The sequence below is a fragment of the Calypte anna genome, chromosome 1 (genome assembly GCF_003957555.1).
Source record: "Calypte anna isolate BGI_N300 chromosome 1, bCalAnn1_v1.p, whole genome shotgun sequence".
Lineage (NCBI taxonomy): Eukaryota > Metazoa > Chordata > Aves > Apodiformes > Trochilidae > Calypte > Calypte anna.
The window spans coordinates 195,618,033-195,635,490 of NC_044244.1; the positions used below are offsets into that span (position 1 = coordinate 195,618,033).

The 17,458-nt window shown below is 45.2% G+C and overlaps 1 protein-coding gene across 2 annotated transcripts in view; it reads left to right on the top strand.

Annotated features, from left to right (window-relative positions):
• WNT11 (Wnt family member 11) overlaps positions 1-11,129 on the top strand; it is a 28,652-nt gene extending 17,523 nt beyond the window's left edge. For both annotated transcript variants that reach the window (XM_008495188.2, XM_030458546.1), the window contains one exon: positions 9,770-11,129. In XM_008495188.2, the coding sequence (XP_008493410.2) occupies positions 9,770-9,944 (175 nt within the window). In that variant the 3' untranslated portion in view covers positions 9,945-11,129. The remainder of the gene's footprint in view (positions 1-9,769) is intronic.
• Positions 11,130-17,458: the final 6,329 nt, after the last annotated feature.

The window sequence follows — 17,458 nt, forward strand, 5'->3', positions numbered from 1 at the left end:
TCCAGCTCCTGGTGACAGGGATGAGGGGAAGGGAACACAAAAGGGATGCTGGTAGAGGGGGCAGGGAATATTGTGGTTCCTGCTTCCACTGCAAAGATGTAAAAATGCATGGAAAAAGCCCAAACAGGTTTTTATTTTGGAAGTTAACTCCCAGAGGTATCTTATCATTTTATCCTCCATGTGAAAATGTTTGGGGGAGAGATCTCTGCTTTCTAGGAGGTCAATTTTTAAGGTTTTTTGTGGCAAGTCCAATCAAAAAGGCATTTTGGTTGGTGGTGCCTCCCTTGTTTTCCCTCTTCTTCCACTGCCTGTTCCCTCTTTAGCCTTTTCCTGGCCATGAACATGGGTGCAAGGATCTGCTTACAACACATTACCAGCACATTACCCTCTCACCAGAGAATCACAGAATGATTTGGATTTGAATGGACCTTAAAGATCACTCAGTTCCATCCCCCTGCCATGGGCAGGGACCCCTCCCACAGCCCAGGTTGCTCCAAGCCCCATCCAACCTGGCCTTGAACACTTCCAGGGATGGGGCAGCCACAGCTTCCTTGGGCAACCTAAGTCAGTGTCTCACCACCCTTATTTCTTCCTAGGATCTCATTTAAATTTCCCCTCTTTCAGTTTGAAACCATTCCTCCTCATCCCATCAGTTTATACCCTTTTAAAAAGTCCCATGCTCCAGGAGACTTCAGTCTGGGCATCTCCAGCATCTTCCTAGCCCTGCTGTCTTCCTCCAAAGGGGTTCAGGTGTGAGGAGGCCTCATTATCAGATTAAAATAATCAGATAATTATCAGATAATAATCAGATCCTATTATCAGATTTAAAAATTCAGATTGCTCCATTTTCCTTACAAAAATGAGACGTTTTCCAGCACCTGGAGAAAAAGCCCTTTCTCTCCCTCCCTTTCCCCCAGGTCTGGTGCTTGCTCAGAGCATTCTGGAAGCAGGACAGGGGTTGATGGCTGAGTTGCAACACCTTGGATGGATTGGGTTTCAGTCCATGCTGTAGGGAACAATCTTGCACCAGCAGGTGGGTGGCAGGGAGAGTTTAATCAGTGGCTTCCATCTCCCTCATTATCCCTGGTATTATGCAGACCTATTGGGTGTTTTTCAGGCAGGAAAGGGAATTGAATTACCTTGTAGTGGAACCAAATGAAAATCCACTCAGAAAACATGCACCAGGTTACCCAAAAAGCCTTTCAGAGCTCTTCTCTTTTTTTTTTTTTTTTTTGAACAAGCCCAAAATATTTTCAGAGACACCTTGGCCTTTCTTAGCTTCATGTTGAAATTAGAAATGGTTTGGAAATCTGCATGGCTCCAAGCACTTGGGGTGTATCCAGATTCCAGAGCCAGGGAAAGGAACCTGAACCTGAGATCTGAAGCCTTTTTGAAGCGCTCAAAAAATTCTGATTAAGGAGCTGAGTTTTGCAATCCTTGTCCCAGGCTCCTGCAAAAAAGGTTTGCTCCATCCCCAGCTTGCATCAATCCCAGCCAAATTTTGGGTGCTTGTTTGCCACCATCACATTTCCACAGCCAATTAAAAACTTAATCTTGAGAAAAATCAAAAGAAGCTGATGTGTGGATTGTACAACTTTCAATACAACAAACTGGGGGAAAAAAGAGTATTTCTTTCCATTTTGGAGCTCTCTTGGAAGATAGCACTCCATATCTCATCTTTTCACAGGGTGGTTTGGTTTCTCCTGCCTGAAAATTTCATTATCAGCTTCCAGTAGATGATAAACAATAGCAGATTATAAAACTGAGATCTCTTGTGTGAGAAAAGAAGCAAAAGCATTAACCTTCTTTATCAGTAGGGTGCAATGTATCATATTTCAAAGGCTCTTTAAGGTCCCTTATGGAATCCAAGGAAATTCTGCCACACATGCATCTGAGTCCAGCTCCTGAAGCCTTGCAGAGATAACTGAGCTGTTTATTACTGAGCTTCCCCAGAGAAGTCTTGGAGCCAAGGAAATACTGCTGAAGATGGGAAGGAGCTCTCACACACTGCAGAAATGGGGCTGCAGCTCAGATGGGTTGATCAACCACCACAGAATCACAGAAGCCTTCTGGTTGGAAAGGATTTTTAAGATCATCAAGTCCAACCTTACCCTGGTCTACTGAGTCAAGTGCTAAAACTATTTTACTAATAGTAATTAGAGTACTAATGGTAGTTATTGCTAAAGTGCTATGTCTAAGCATCACTTTACCTGATATTTAAACAGGGATGGTGATTAAAGCACCTCCTGTTCCAGTGTCTGATAACCCATTCAGGGAAGAAGTTTCTTCTAACCTCCTCTGGTGCAATTTGAGGCCATTTCTTCTCATCCTGTCCCTTGCAACTTGGGAGAAGAGATGGAGCCCACCTCACTCCAACTTCCTTTCAGTGTAGAGAGCAGCAAGGTCTCCCCTCAGCCTCTTTTCTCCAGGATAAACACCCCCAGTTCCCTCAGCCCCTTTTCCAAGATTTGTGCTCCAGACCCTTCTTTTTCTCTTTGCCCTCCTTACCTGACTCACTTTGGCAGCAATTGTGGCCAATTCTTTCAGGGTTGCTCCTTGCTGACTTAATTTCTGCAATATGAAATGCAGAAATCCTAATTGTCCCCTAAGATTCCTTTGGGCTGCTTCATTTTCCTGGGTAGGAACACACATGAAATTAACTGAACGTGCATCTACTACTGGGTGGTGACTACAAAGACTTTACACCTGGTGGTTGCCTCTTTGACATCCTGGTGGGCCCAACAACAGAGATGGAGAAGAAGGATGAGCTGAGTGTTGATGCCACTTCTTTCCAGCCACCCTGAAAAAGTGCTTTGCATCGTGTTGTGATGCAGCCAATTCAGTTTTCTAGCAGGAATACTCATGTTTAGATAGGGAAAAGAGGTAGTTATGGTTATAAAACAGCATTTGGTGTTTGGTTTGGTTTTTTTTTTTGGTACAGACTCCAAGTTTCTGTCACTCACTGAGGGCACAAGAAGCAATAGGAAGAACTTTGGCTTTGACTTGCTAGTAATGTGTGTAATGGTCTTGGAAACTTTGGATGTTACCAGGTGTGCCATCCTTTTTTTCAAGGGTTCCAACAAATTTTATATAAAGAATAGCAAATAATTCTTCTGTGAGCATCCTAGAAATGCCTTAAACTGAAGGCAAGTTAGAAAAATACCAGCTTTCTGTTCCTCTCACCTACAGTAGAGGAATTTCTCCAGGGCAACGTTCTGGTACTTGGTGCCCATTTCCAAAATGGCAGTAGGGTCATTTGTGGGCTTTTTCTCAGTTAATCCCTAGGGATGTCTGAATCCTTCCCACTTTTTTTTTTTTTTTTCCTGACAAAAAATGGAAATGAATAGTGAATTCAGGAGGTAAAAAAATGCAGCCAGGTTTTCTGAATTTTTTTAGTTCCTCTGCATCAAATCAGCACTGGAGGGATGGAGCATCAGGGCTGGGAATGACTTTTTGTGGAGTTTGATCTTTCTAGGAATGAGAGTGAAGAGGGAACTGGGAATGATTAGTTTGGGGAAGAGGAGACTGAGAGGAGATCTTATTGCTCTCTACATCTCCCTGCAAGGAGGTTGTGGGGAGGTGGATGCTGGGCTCTTCTCTCAAGTGAACATTGGTAGGACCAGAGGAAATGGCCTGAAGTTGCACCAGGAAGAATTAGGAAATTATTTTCTTTACTGAGAGAGCAGTCAGGTGTTGGAATGGGCTGCCCAGGGAGGCGGTGCAGTCACCATCCCTGGAAGTATTTAAAAACTGTGTAGATGGGACACTTCAGGACATGCTCTAGAGAGCATGGTGATACAGATACTGATATATTTATTTTATTTATTAATTATTATTTTTTTTGTAGTTGACAGTTGGACACAGTAATCTTAGGGGTCTTTTTCCAACCATGACAATTCTGTGATCTGAGATTATTACTGGATTATTACTGAAGATATTTGTCTACTCTGGTTTTAAAACCAGTTGCCCCAGACAAACTGTTCCAGGGCTTTATCATCCTCAAACTTAATGTTTGTCTTAATCTGAATTTACCTTTTTTTTTTTTCTGCAAATCAAACTGGTGATTTCTTGTCCTCTTTTCTCCATGTGTGAAGAACATTTCTTCTCTCTCCTTTTGCAGTGACATTTTTTAGAAGAGAAGACAGCTTTTTTTGAGGACTTCTTTAAGTCAGTTCCTTCAACCTTTTCTACTTTCTGAACTGCTGCCCTGATTCTCTTGGGGATGTTCCCACATTGATGTGGCTCTTTCTTAAAGTCTGTTGCTTATTTTGCATTTTAATCCATTCTCACCAAATGCTGTCAGCTCCTTTTGTCCTAGCATTGTCCACAATTTTTTTAAGCTTAAAGTTCTTCATTAATGAAAATACAGGCTGGTTCCAGAATGTCCCTTGACATCTCCCTGCTGACATGTACTATTGATAACTCTTTCCTACAGTTGTTCAGTGTCAGTCTCTGGTTGTTCCTGGTGGATGAGAAAGCAATTTAAAAGTCATTCAGATGCTGCCCTCAGAATCTTATATGAAGTTGTGCACTTTGATGTATTTTTAGCTATGTCCATTGCATTAGATACCTCTTGGGGAGGTTGAATTATTTTTCTCTTTCTGTCTTTTATATACTGCTGTAAGACTTGGCATTACCAGAGCAAGAGGAACAAAAGAAATTAATAGGGATTTGACTTAAAAGAGAAAAAAAAAATTACTTCTTTACACAGCTTGTCTTCTGGGACTCGTGGCTCTGGGAGCTCATGGAGGCAGATGGTTTCCCTGAGGTCAGAAAAAGATGACACAAATACATGGCCAGGGTGTCCACAAGGGGATACTGAGATGTCTGGACAGGAATTTTTCTTTTTAATAAAAATCACCCCTTATACAAGATCACCAGGTGCTGGTGGGGTATGAGAAAAACTACTACAGAAAGTCACCAGATTTGTATTTTCCTCCCTGAGGAACATCTCCCACAGCCATTCCAGAGAAATGGGCCAGGCAGGCAGTTGCTGTGACCCAGAATGACTTTTCTTATGTATTCGTAGGAAGTTTTCCACTTATAAATATTAATAGGACTGATGGAGTGAGATCCCAGGGGACATCTGGCCCATCCCTGTCACCATCTGTCATTATTGTGGGTGACACAGTATAGGGTTGGCCTCAGCTTGGCTCTCAGATGCCTGCTGGGCCACCAAAAAATCTGTCCTCCTTTCTGCTGATGGGGCAGAACCAAACTGGGATCCCCGGTGAAATTATTTGGGACAACTCCCCATAGCTTTTAAGATTAAAATCCCCCAGGAAGTATATGGGAGGTGGTTCACCCTTTCCATCTGGGGGAAGACTCTTAGAAACCCTAAGACATCCTTCACCACCTCTGCTGAGAAGCCACCCCCTTAATTAGGCTGTTTGGGCTCAGGGAGTGATTTCTGCACATGAGGGCTGGAAAGGGGAAATTTTGGATGAGCATATTGAGTGGGATTTGTCCAGTCAGCAGGGATGACCTCCTCCCTTCTTGCATAAGGAAGGAAAAAGTATTGTGACAATGTGAGAGCCTGTTCCTGAGCCAGGCCCTTGGCTGGGATTACAACTGAAGCATCATTTTTCACCCCTCTTCCAAGTGCTTCTAGAGGTTACAGTGTTGTGTTAAGATGCAATCTCCTGCCTTCGTATTTTCTCTCCATGGCTCAGGAGGAGGGGATTTCTCTGAGTTGTTGGAATTGAGCTGGACCCAGCCCAAAATAAATGGGGTTGAACTTAACCCATCAGCGGGGAGCCTGGTGAGGTCGCAGCCGCGGGCTCTGAAAGGAGATGCTCAGGGGCAGCTTCTGTGGGTAAACTCTGGGCTCCTTTGTCTTCCTCCACTTGCTTTTTGTTATGTGTAGATACAGCTGAGAAAGTACCCCTGTTTCAGCTTATGTAATGAAAAAGAAGGGTAATTCACCCAGACCTAGGCTTTAAAACAGCAAACAAAAGCTCTGGTTGGTGACACTGTCGGGGAAGTTTTCTTCAAGCCCATTTAGGTTCAGGATGGGATCAAAAGATTTAGTTTAGCTATTTAATACATCCCTCCAGAAGGTTCCTATTGCTTTACCCAAAACTGAATGAAGCCTGGAGATTTTTTTATAAAATTGTGTCTTTTTCCTTCCTTTATTTCAGGCTGGGTGGGATGGGGAGAACTATGGAAAGGTTTACCTCCCAGTAGATATTCCCAGAGGACTGGGAAGAAGGAAAGGGAGATTCCATATTAGATGGAGAGCTTTGCTCTCTGTTTGAGTGGGGTAAATTGGGCTGTCAGGTGCTTTGTATATTTGGGGTGTGAATGTCCTCAAGGGTGAACTGGAGTCAGGGTGGACCCATGGTCCCTTTCCTGATGACAGAGCAAGGGGAAGTGGCTTCAAGTTGCATCAAGGGAGATTTAGGTTGGATATCAGAGAAATTTCTTTACAGAAAGGGTTGTTAAGCACTGGAACAGCCTCCCCAGAGAGGTGGTTCAGTCTCCATCCCTGAATGTGTTTAAAAATCACTTGGATGTGGTGCTTGGGGACATGGTTTAGTGGTGGGTCATTGGGAAGAGAGTAAGAGGATGATGATCTTGAAGGTCTTTTCCAGCCTGAGCAATTCTGTTTATTAAATTCCCATTTAAATGGGCTCTCAGCATGAGGTGGCACAGATGCACTGCACATCCATCACTTCTGCAGACTCCTCATCCTCCCTAGGTGAACCTCTGGGCAGCAACCTTTCCATCCACCTAAAAAAGGTTGAGTAAGTTGAATAAGGTTGTCAAATACCCTCCCTTCTCCTCCTGTCAACACGCCTGTATTTGAACCTTTGCTCTGAATATTTAATGCATTTTCTAATACATTTATGGGGAGTCATTTGGAGGTTTCCTGGCTGAGGGGCCCTGGCTCACAGGGGCAATAACAACTCTTTTGGTTCAGCATTAGGCAAACATGCTCAGTGTGGTTGCAGATTTCGGCTTCAGTGGAGGATTTCAAAGGTTTGTCAATATTTACACACACTCCTGAATGAGGGGGAGCACGGGGGAGCCTTTAAACACTCGACCTGGGGAGGAATGCAGGTCAGAAGTAACAAAGAGGAGTCCTGCCTGAGTCAGAAAAAAAATAAAGGAAGGACAAGAATTAAATCTCAGCACCTCGTTACTATCATAGCTTCTCCTCAGCATTACCTCATGAGGAATTCCTTTAAATCTCATAGATCTTTTGTCATCTATCAGTGGAGTGCTAAGCTCAAGGGTGCAATTCATGGTCCTCTCTCCTTCCCCTGCCCCAAACCAACCTTCTTGTGTTTCTGTCTAAAATAAAACTACAGAATAAGATTTAGGAGAGATGTCGAGATGTCACCATCCAAGCCACCTTTCTTCCAGTAGTTTCAAGACTCTGTTAAGTTCACAGCTCTGGGGTGTTTGGTGAAATCTGTTACCTTGGCTGATGTCCAGCCAAGCATCTGACCAAATGTGAACACTTCCACCCTGGGCTATCCTTACAGTCCATGAAGACTGCAAATTCCATGCTGGCTGTCCATGGAGAAATGGCATCTCCATCCCTAGGGTTCATCTCATGGTCAATGCCTGTTGTGCTCTCATGTCAAGCTACCCAGCTTGGAGTATTTTAGGAGAATGAGATAGCTCTTTTTTTCCAGAATATCTGGGGATCTATGAGCAAAGGATCAATGAAAGAAATTCCCCAATTCATGGGTTACCCCTCAAAACCTCAAGCCAGCTGCCTGCAAGAGGACAAAGTGAGGGAACCCCACACAATGACTGACTTATCCTGATGAGTCTGGTTTTAATTAAAAGCAGGAGCAAAGCAAGCACTGAAAGTCCATGGGATACTTGGCAACTTCTCATCCTACCCAGTGCTCCTGCCAAGCTGCTTGCTCCTGGGTCAGGCCTTGGGGTGGTACAGGGCCACCTCCCTGGCTGATCATGCTGTGATGGGAGACATTGGGGAGGGGAAAAGTCAGAGTCCTGCCCTTCTGGTCTTGGTTGTGGTTTCCTTGATAGGGTCTGGGCTGGAGAGTGGCTGGAACAGGAGCTTTCCCAGCTTGGGGTTGCTGGCTCAGAGCCTGTGCAAATATTCTGTGGCCATGGGGTTCCTCCTCCCTCCTTTTCAGGTTAGGGAGTGTTTGTTCTGTAGGGTATCATCTTCCTCCAGCTCCCTTCAGACAGCTTTGGAGCCTGCAGTGGGATACAGGCTGCAAGGGATGATGAGTTTTTAGTTTGGTGGAGGTATCATGATAGATTTGCTTGTCTGCTTGTATGGCTGCCAGGTCCTTGCCAAGCCTGGCTGCCAGCAGCCTGAATGCTGCTGAGCCCCATATGAGAGTCAGAAGAGGAGTTTAATGTTATTTTGGGTGTCAGAGCAGGTGAAGTGACTGCAGCCCTGGAATTCTCCCTTCCTCCTTTGCAGGTGTAGAATCACTGAATTACCTTGGTTGGAAAAAACCTCCAAGATCTTGAGTCCAACAATTATCCCAACACTGACAAATCCTTAACTAAACCATATCCCTGAGTACAATGTCTGTATGACTCCTAAATACCTCCAGAGATGGTGACTCCATGGCTTCCCTGGGCAGCCTTGGAGAGCCATCAAAGTTATAGAATCATAGAATGGTTTGGGTTGGAAGGGACCTTAAAGATCATCAGGTTCCAAACCCCTGCATGGGCAGGGACCCCTCCCACAGCCCAGGTTGCTCCAAGCCCCATCCCACCTGGGCTGAGACACTGCCAGGGATGGGGCAGCCACAGCTTCCTTGGCAACCTGGGACAGGGGCTCAGCACCCTCACACAAAAGAATTTCTCCCTCCCATTTCCTCTCCATTTCCCCTCTTGCAGCTGGAAACCCTTCCCCCTCATCCCATCCCTCCAGGCCCTTGTCCAAAGTCCCTCACCAGCTTTCCTGAAGCCCCTTCAGGCACTGGAAGGTGTTCCTCTTCTCTCTTCTCTCTTCTCTCTTCTCTCTTCTCTCTTCTCTCTTCTCTCTTCTCTCTTCTCTCTTCTCTCTTCTCTCTTCTCTCTTCTCTCTTCTCTCTTCTCTCTTCTCTCTTCTCTCTTCTCCTCTTCTCTCTTCTCTCTTCTCTCTTCTCTCTTCTCTCTTTCTCTTCTCTTCTCTTCTCTTCTCTTCTCTTCTCTTCTCTTCTCTTCTCTTCTCTTCTCTTCTCTTCTCTTCTCTTCTCTTCTCTTCTCTCCCTCTCCCTCTCCCTCTCCCTCTCTCTCTCTCTCTCTCTCTTCCTTCCTCTCCTCTCTCCTCCAGGCTGAACACCCCCAACTCTCTCAACCTGTTCCAGGCTCTCCCCACCCTCAAATTCCAGAATTTCTTCCCCATCTCCAACCTCAATCTCCCCTTTCTCTCCAAGTTTTAACCCATTTCCCTTCTCCTCTCCCTACCCCCCCGTGTCCAAAGCCCTCCCCCAGCTTTCTTGGAGCCCCTTCAGATATTGGAAGGTTGCTCTGAGCTCCCCTGGGAGCCTCCTCTTCTCCAGGCTGAACAACCCCAATCCCTCAGCCTGGCTTCCCAGGGAGGTGCTCAGCCCTCTGAGCATTTGAGTGGCTCCTCTGGACACCTTCCAGGAGCTCTGTGTCCTTCTGATGCTGGGGACTCCAGACAGGAGGACACAGGAGTCCAGGTGGGGTTTCAGCAGAGAATCCCCTCCCTTCACCTCTCTCTGTGCTTCTTTGCTTCTCAGGCCTGAGCAGCATTTCAGGACACTGGTTTGGAAAGCCCAGCAGGGATTAGCTCTTGCTCACCCCATTTCCTTTCTTCCAGGCAATGCAACAAGACCTCCAATGGGAGTGACAGCTGTGATTTGATGTGCTGTGGCAGAGGCTACAACCCCTACATGGACAAAGTGGTGGAGCGATGCCACTGCAAGTACCACTGGTGCTGCTACGTGACCTGTAAAAAGTGTGAGAGGACTGTTGAGAGATATGTGTGCAAATGAAAGCCCTCATATCTCTGCCCGGGAGCTGAGATGCCAGCCAAACCCCAGCACTATTCAGAGAAGAGAAAACCTTTCCCTGACTAGGTGTTGTTTATCTTGTAAAGAAACAGACTTGAAGAAAGATGGTAGGAGGAAACAAACAAAACAAAAATCTATCACACCAGTTAAAAAAAAAAAAAAAAAGACCTTTATAAAATCCCAGCAAACCCACAAGTGTTTCCCCCCACCAATAAGGTGCTCTCTGAGAAGATAAAAACTCATCTGGGATGGTATCTTCTTCCAAAATATTTCTCATGGTTACCAATGACGTCGGCCATCAGGTGCCTTTGCCTTTTGAGAAAGAAAAGTAGAAACTTTCCCCAAGGAAGAAAAGAATCTTCTGTTTGAAAATAACTAAGACTTAGACTTGCCTAAGCCTTCTAGCACAGGTATTGAGTCTACATTAGGATTGTCCCAGAAGGGAAATTCTACAACTTTTCAGCAATAACTGCCTTTGTTGCCAAAGACTTTATTTTTAGCATGGAAACATCCAGTCCAGATGATAAAGGTGGAAAGATTTCAGGTCAGTTCCCTGAAATGAACAACTCATTTTAACCATTCTTTTATGCAGGTCTATGACTTTGAAGTTACTGCTGCAGGTAAAGCTGTCCATGATTTTTTTAGGCTGGATGGGGTTTCAAATTCAGCCATGCAAAAACCCCCATGGGATCCTGGAGTGAGACTTGGGTGGCCTGAGAAGGGTTCACGAGATTACAGTGGAGCTGTTAGGATAAAATAAAATGAAGTTTAAATCCAGTGGGAAAATAAAAATAAAGAAAAAACAAGCAAAAAAACCCCAAAACCCCCAACAAAACCAGCTCCTGCTCTCTTTCTCTCTTGCCCTTTGGGTGTGATGCCTTTAGTCACCAGTGTTCTTCTGCATTGGGCCATCAACACTTTAGGGAAAGGAGCTGCTGTTTTTTCTTTCCCCTCCAGCAAAACTGTTGACCCAGCCCCAAGAAACTGCAGAAAGTGGAGTCAGAACGTGTCAGTCCTTCACGTGGCCCTGCCCTGACCCAGCAGAGAACCACTATCTGTGGCTGTAGATATTTTCTTTTGTATGCGGACATACAGAAATATTTATAAGATATATCTTGTGCTTTCGTCTACTCTCCTTCCTACATAAATATCTCTTTATTATTATAAACAAGCATTAACAATAGTATGAAATAAATGCTGAAGTTACTGGTGCAACAGCAAAATGTTAGATTATTATGTTTCACTCTCCTACTTGGAAAGGAACCCAGCTTTCCCTCCCAAGGATGGGAGAAGAGCAAGGCTCGAGGCACTCGCTGGCGTGGGATAGATACGTTCCTCTATTCCCTGCCTCCCCAGCCTCTTCATTTTGAGCAGAATTAGCCAAGATGCAATCAAGACAACAAAACAGAGCACTTGGAGGAAGGAACAGTCACCCTTCTTGGTTTTGCTTTTTTTTTTTTTTTAAATCAGACATCACTCTCATCAATAAAACATCCCAGTGCTCCCAAGGAGCTTAATAACATACGTGGCTAATACCTCCTGGTTTGCTACAGGAGTTCCTCTGCAGCATTAGGTTGGGTTCTCTTTTTTGCTCAGTTTCTGCAATGGGCATCCAGCTCTGAGTCCCTGTTAGGAAAAGTGATGCTGAAGAAGCATCTCCAGGAGCAGAACACAGCAGAGCCTGAGAGGTCCGTCAGACCATTTCTGAGTAACTCGCTCCCCAAGCAAATTGCTGGAAACAGCCAAAAAATCATTCCTGTACAAATAAGGGAGGACAGTGCCACTTTCCTAGGGGAAAATGTATCCATAAACCTACACTTTTCCTCCAGATCTTTTTACTTTCCCACCAACTGCCTCTAGAAGGGCTCTGAGAAATCCTGGGGAGATGGAGGAGAAAAGCGTCGAGGGTTGGAGAGCAAAATTAGAGCTATTTTGTTCCCCTCAGCTACTTTGCTTTCCTCTAACAGGTTTGGGCTCCTCTCCTCCTTCCCTCCCCCAGGCATGAGCAGGCAAAAAAGAGGCTTTTGGAAGTTTGTCAGTGGTTTGTGTTATTGTCACCCCATAAAAGCTGGTGGACTAAAACGTCTCCCCAGCGCAGTGTGATGAGCGGTGGGTGTCTTTAGGCTGACATGCAGACAGGCTGGTGGCACAAATCCCACTGCTCTCCAAAGTCAGATTTTGGCTTCACTTGATATATAAAGAAACTGTCTACTTTCATTCTTTTTAAGGGATTTTATTTTTATTTCCACTTTCTGATGAAGCCAACAAGTCAGGGATGTTCTGACCGAAGAAAAATTTGTGCATTTCAATGCTGTTCTGTAATGTTCCTTTTCTTGCTCCCTTGCTGATGTCCTGAATCTTTCTGCTTGGCAAAAAAAAAAATCCCAGCAAGATGGAAGAAATGCTCTATATGCACATTTTCAGCTGTGTTTCCCTCCTCCTGTGTCAGACCCATGTTCCTCAGCTGCTTTTCCCATGTCGGAAGAAACTATAACTTTGCAGAGCATGAAAAGATGTGAATAAACCTGCAGGAATCCATCCAGAGGGAAATGACCCCTCATCAGACCTTTAGGGATGGTGGTACCTCTATGTTTGTGTCTGCCTCTGCCCCCAGCTCTCTGTTATTGAAGATGCTGAACTGAAATGGCTGCAGTTTTCAGATGTTTGCATTTTGGGGCATCCAGGCTCATAATCTCTGCTGACTCCTCAAGAAAACCATATCATGGGCTTTACCTGAACTTTGCTTCTTTGAGTCTAAGAGTCCATTTGGCCCCAGCCCATGTCCTAGGTTGTTGGTCTGTGAATATCTCTTGCATTTCAGGGTCCTTCCCTGGAGTGGCTTCACCCTACATGAGCAATGTGCCCTTATCAAGATGAGGCCTGATAAACTGCATCTTCCCTTGATACACAGCCCTGCATCAACAGCAGATTAGTGCCACAGAGTTGTAGAATGGTCTGGAAGGGACCCTTAAAATCATCCAGTTCCAAACTCTCTGCCATGGGCAGGGACACCTCCCACCAGCCCAGGTTGCTCCAAGCCCCATCCAACCTGGGCTGAGACACTGCCAGAGATGGGGCAGCCACAGCTTCTCTGGAAAACCTGTTCCAGGGTGCCACCACCCTCAGAGGAAAGAATTTTTTCCTAATATCTAATCTAAATTTCCCTTCTCCCAGTTTAAAGCCATCACAGGCCAACAGCATCCTGGCCTGGATCAGCACCAGCGTGGCCAGCAGGACAAGGGAAGGGATTATATCCCAGTGCTTGGCACTGGTGAGGGCACACCTCAAATCTAGCGTTCAGTTTTGGGCCCCTGACTACAGGAAGGACATTGAGGGGCTGGAGTGTGTCCTGAGAAGAGCCATGAAGGGTGAAGGGTCTGGAGAACAAATCTTATGAAGAGCAGCTCAGGGAACTAGTAGTGTTCATCCTGGAGAGAAGGAGGCTGAGAGGAGACTTTCCCAATTTCTACAAATCCCTGGAAGGAGGTTGGAGTGAGGTGGGGGTTGGTCTCTTCTCCCAAGTAACTGGCGATAGGACAAGAGGAAGTAGCCTCAAGTTGCACCAGGGGAAATTTAGATTGGATGTTAGGGAAAATTTCATTACTGAAAGAGTGGTCAAGCATTTGGATGGGCTGCCCAGGGCAGTTGTGGAGTCAGCATCCTTGGAGGTTATTCAGAAATCATGTAGACATGGCAATTTGGGATGTGGTTTAGGGGGCATGGTGGTATTGGGCTGATAGTTAGACTTGATCATTTTAGAGGTCTTTTCCAACCTTTATTCTGTGATTCTGGCCCTTGTTCTATCACTCCAGACCCTTGTCCAAAGTCCCTCCCCAGCTTTCCTGGAGCCCCTTCAGGCACTGGAAAATGCTCCAAGGTCTCCCCAGAACCTTCTCTTCTCCAGGCTGAACACCCCCAACTCTCAGCCTGGCTCCAGAGCTGCTCCAGCCCTATGAGCATCTTCATGGCCTCTTCAGGACTCACTCCAAGAGCACCATCTCCTTCCTGTGCTGGGAGCTCCAGAACTGGACTCAGAACTGCAGGGGCCTGGCATTTTGTAATTTCGTGGAAATTTACTTTCTATGGGTCTGTGAGAGGCAGGCAGTGCTCTCTGTCTTCTTTTCCTTCTCTTCTCTTCTCTTCTCTTCTCTTCTCTTCTCTTCTCTTCTCTTCTCTTCTCTTCTCTTCTCTTCTCTTCTCTTCTCTTCTCTTCTCTTCTCTTCTCTTCTTCTCTTTCTCTTCTCTTCTCTCTTCTCCTCTCCTCTCCTCTCCTCTCCTCTCCTCTCCTCTCCTCTCCTCTCCTCTCCTCTCCTCTCCTCTCCTCTCCTCTCCTCTCCTCTCCTCTCCTCTCCTCTCCTCTCCTCTCCTCTCCTCTCCTCTCCTCTCCTCTCCTCTCCTCTCCTCTCCTCTCCTCTCCTCTCCTCTCCTCTCCTCTCCTCTCCTCTCCTCTCCTCTCCTCTCCTCTCCTCTCTTCTCCTTTCTTTCTCATTTTAAAAATTTTTTTTATTGCCTTCTTTTCCTTTTAATATGAACCAGGAATACCAAAGAGAGGTTATGACAAGGGACCATACTGGTGGAAGAGCTCATGGTGCATCTTGCAACTTGGCACTGATGCTTTTCTCAGTGAAAAACAGAGGCCAGAAGAGAGATGTCCTTTCTTTCTATTGCAATGCTCAGTGCATCAGGAGTCCAAAATGAAGCTGCCAAATGATTTTCTGTGCATGTGTGGCTTTAAAGATATTTGGGACAACATTTGTCACAAACCACGTCTTGCAAGGAAAATCCATCAGGGCAAGACCTTCATGCTCCAATCTTCTTCTTTTCCCCAGCAGTCAGCTTTCAAGGCTTTGCTCCAAAACATTGAGGTCTTTCAGCTTCTGTATGAAATGGCTTTAATTATTGTGAATGTCTCTGCTGGGTGATGCTACAGTTCCTTCTCTCATAACATGCTCTGCCAGATCCAAACAGCTGGTAGAATTTGGCCCAGCTCCATGTCCTACTACACAGCTCTGTTGATTTACACTGGCTGGGAAAGCACAGCTGATATATTCCCATAAACACCAGTATTTCAAACTATTACAGGATTACCCCTGAGGGAAGGGACAACGTATCTTGAAAAGTATTATGTTGGTGGCTTTGTAGCATTTATTCATTGGAAAAAATATCCATGATTTAATAAAAGAGTTTGGACTTAATGCCACTTCCGAATCGGAGGATTTAGACCTTGCATGTGTCCGGCTGGTTTTATATTTTTTTGATTAATCACCCTCCCCTCTTCCAGTTTTATATCCTTTAGGTTGCTCCCAGAAGTAGACAAGACACATTTATGAAAGAAAACCCCCATCCTATTGTTTAGTTTAATCTGCAAAACAGAAAACATCTTAATTATGCTAAAGCAGGCAGCCCATGAGTGTTTCATGGGAAAGCCCTTGGTGAAGGGAAAGAGCATGGGAAGAGGAGGCAAAAATCAGAATATAATGATCAGTATCTTTGTAAGGAAAGTGATAAAAGAGCCCCTGAGAGACCATCCCTTTTCCTGCTAGAAAACAGACCCGTGTGGGCAACCATTAGCATCCTCCTAGTGAGCCAGGGTTGTGCTGCCCAGCCTCAAGCTACCTGCTCCAGGAAGATCATAGAATCATGGGTTGGAAGGGACCTTAAAGATCATCCAGTTCCACCCTCCCACCAGACCAGGTTGCTCCAAGCCCCCTCCAACCTGGAGGTCCAGGGATGGGGCAGCCACAGCTTCCTTGGGCAACCTATTTCCAGTGTCTCACCAGATGCTGGGAGGAGACTCTGGAGGTTCTCAGGGACATGGGGAGCAAGAAGATTCTGACTTGTCCTTAACTTGTCCTTAGCACCCTTGCTCCACCACGAAGGATTTCCCTTCCCTGCACTGGGAAACTCCATCACTTTGCTCCCAAGAGCAGATGTGAGCCAAGACAGGCACCACTTTGTCCTCTACACGTGGGAGCTGGAGCAGAAAACAAGATTTGGGAGAGGGGAGAAAGAACAGGAAACTTAAATCCACCTGAGATTAATGACTTCAACATGTACAACATGTTTTGTTTTGGTTTGTTTTCCCCTCAGGGCCAATTTCATCAGTCAGACAGAGTTTGATTAAATATCTCAGCAAAGCCATGGTTTATTCATCTAGAACACAAGTCGCCTCCTGTTCAGGGAAGCAGCATTAGCTTTGTTTTCTAATTATAATAATAAAAATAACAGTGGTATGCATTGTGGATCATTTTTATTTTGCTTTTTGTTAAGAGTGAGTGGGCTGTATTTTGTCTGTATTATAAAGGTGAAATTAATTATTTTAAAGATCCTATCTGGGTTGTGTAGAGGGGTTTTATTTTTTCGCTCTTTTAAGTGGAATTTTTCAAGGTATTCATGAGAACCACATGGCCTCGAGATTTCTCGTAAGAAAATAAAAAAGCAGATGAAGTTATCACATCATTGCATGACTTCAGGAGCTGGGAGGTGGAGGAAAAAGCTGCAAAGGCTGCAGAGTTTATGAGAAAGCCACCAGCTCCATAAGGCTGCACTGGGATGCTGCCATTTGCACAGGGGTGAGTCTAGGACCCAAAAATCCTCATGGGTTGAGTGACTGAGAGTTTGCCTACTTGTAGAACACAGCAGCAACTCAAACAGGGACTGCTGGCATGCTTCAAGCTAAACATGTGCGTAAAGGTTTTCCTGGATCCAGGCCAAAGCACTGAAAATGATGGAGAACCCAATCCTACAGAGGCTGCTTATCAGGATCTCAGATCTCTCCAAGTGGTAACTGCTGACAAACGTGGGCTTTTTAAAAGGGAGAGCCATGTTTCTTTCAGATTTTCTGGAGCTGGGCCCCAAAATTTGCTCATTCTGGGATGGGGTCTGTAGTGTTACTTGGTGGTGATGAAGGATGAACCCTGGGCTGGAGTGAAGGTGGGACTGGAAAATAAAAGCAGGGAAAGTTGGGCACTCACAACTCCATGGTTATCTGAAGCACCAGGGGTGTGTGACAGCTCAGATTCAACTTCCTTAAGGATCAGCTGCTTTCTAAAAAATCCTACTGGATTTTGGAGGAAAGAAAGATTTTCAGTCCATCTTTTTAGGGGGTTCCCATCCATCGCCACAGTTTCTCATGCTGAATTCCAAGATATTTAGTGTCATTTCAGATTTAGTGTTATTTCAGATTATAGCATCTCATCTAAAATTTCAGGCTGCTTAGGTTTATAATGATGGCCTTAATGATGGGCTTAAAGTCTCTCTTTCCTGTGAAAAAAGTATAAATTCTGAGAAAGCAGATGATCCTGGAGGAGGCTGACAGTTGTCATAAAATCCCAGACTGATTTGGGTTGGAAAGGACCTTAAAGATCACCCAGTTCCAACCCCCCTGCATGGGCAGGGACCCCTCCCACAGCCCAGGTTGCTCCAAGCCCCATCCAACCTAGTTTATAGAATAGAATCATAGAATCATAGAATCATAGAATTGGCTGGGTTGGAAG